A 647-nucleotide genomic window follows, 5' to 3' on the forward strand; every position below is an offset into this window, starting at 1 on the left:
GAAATTGAAAGTTCCAGCAGCAGTTTTAGCATGAAAAAATAAATAAAAAATAGATGAAAAAGACAGTCTAAAGACAACAAAATAACAATAATAACAATAATAATAACAACAATAAGAACATTTGTGAAATATACAAAGAAAAGACCATAAATTATAATCAAAGTGTCAGTGTTGAGTCCGGTGTTATAAAGTGATGAAGTGACCAGGTATTAATATGAGTCCAGGTGTGTACTTTCAGTACTTTTACTTGAGTAAATGCAGAACTTCTTCCACTCTTGGAAACAGCTCACCTGGCTTTGATCAAAGGACAAACAAAAACAGACTTTAACTCTATCACTTCTTCTTCTCTAATCTCCCGCGTCCACTCACCAGGTGAAGACCTCCTTTGGTTTGAATTTCCTGATCCTGTCCACGAGTCCCCTGCTCTCGGGGCTCGTGTCCCCGGAGACGTCCTCGGAGACGTCCTCGGGCTGCTTGGTGGCCATGTTGCCACGCCGGTGATGGAGGAACCCTCTCTGAGCTTTAACTCTTAAACGCATCTAACGCCTCGACTGTTACTGAATGATTAACCACCTCAGAGGGCAAAGACTCCTCTGGTTACTTATCTCTCTGCTCTGTGTGTGTGTGTGTGTGTGTGTGTGTGTGTG

General features: G+C 42.0%; 1 protein-coding gene across 1 annotated transcript in view; it reads right to left on the reverse strand.

The window, feature by feature from the left end:
* LOC116685743 (solute carrier family 35 member F2) overlaps positions 1 to 589 on the reverse strand; it is a 10,790-nt gene extending 10,201 nt beyond the window's left edge. Inside the window, exon 1 of the mRNA XM_032510658.1 lies at positions 370 to 589. Coding sequence (XP_032366549.1) covers positions 370 to 539 — 170 coding nt within the window. The 5' untranslated portion in view covers positions 540 to 589. The remainder of the gene's footprint in view (positions 1 to 369) is intronic.
* Positions 590 to 647: the final 58 nt, after the last annotated feature.

Source organism: Etheostoma spectabile, unplaced genomic scaffold (genome assembly GCF_008692095.1).
Source record: "Etheostoma spectabile isolate EspeVRDwgs_2016 unplaced genomic scaffold, UIUC_Espe_1.0 scaffold172, whole genome shotgun sequence".
NCBI classification, from domain to species: Eukaryota; Metazoa; Chordata; class Actinopteri; order Perciformes; family Percidae; genus Etheostoma; species Etheostoma spectabile.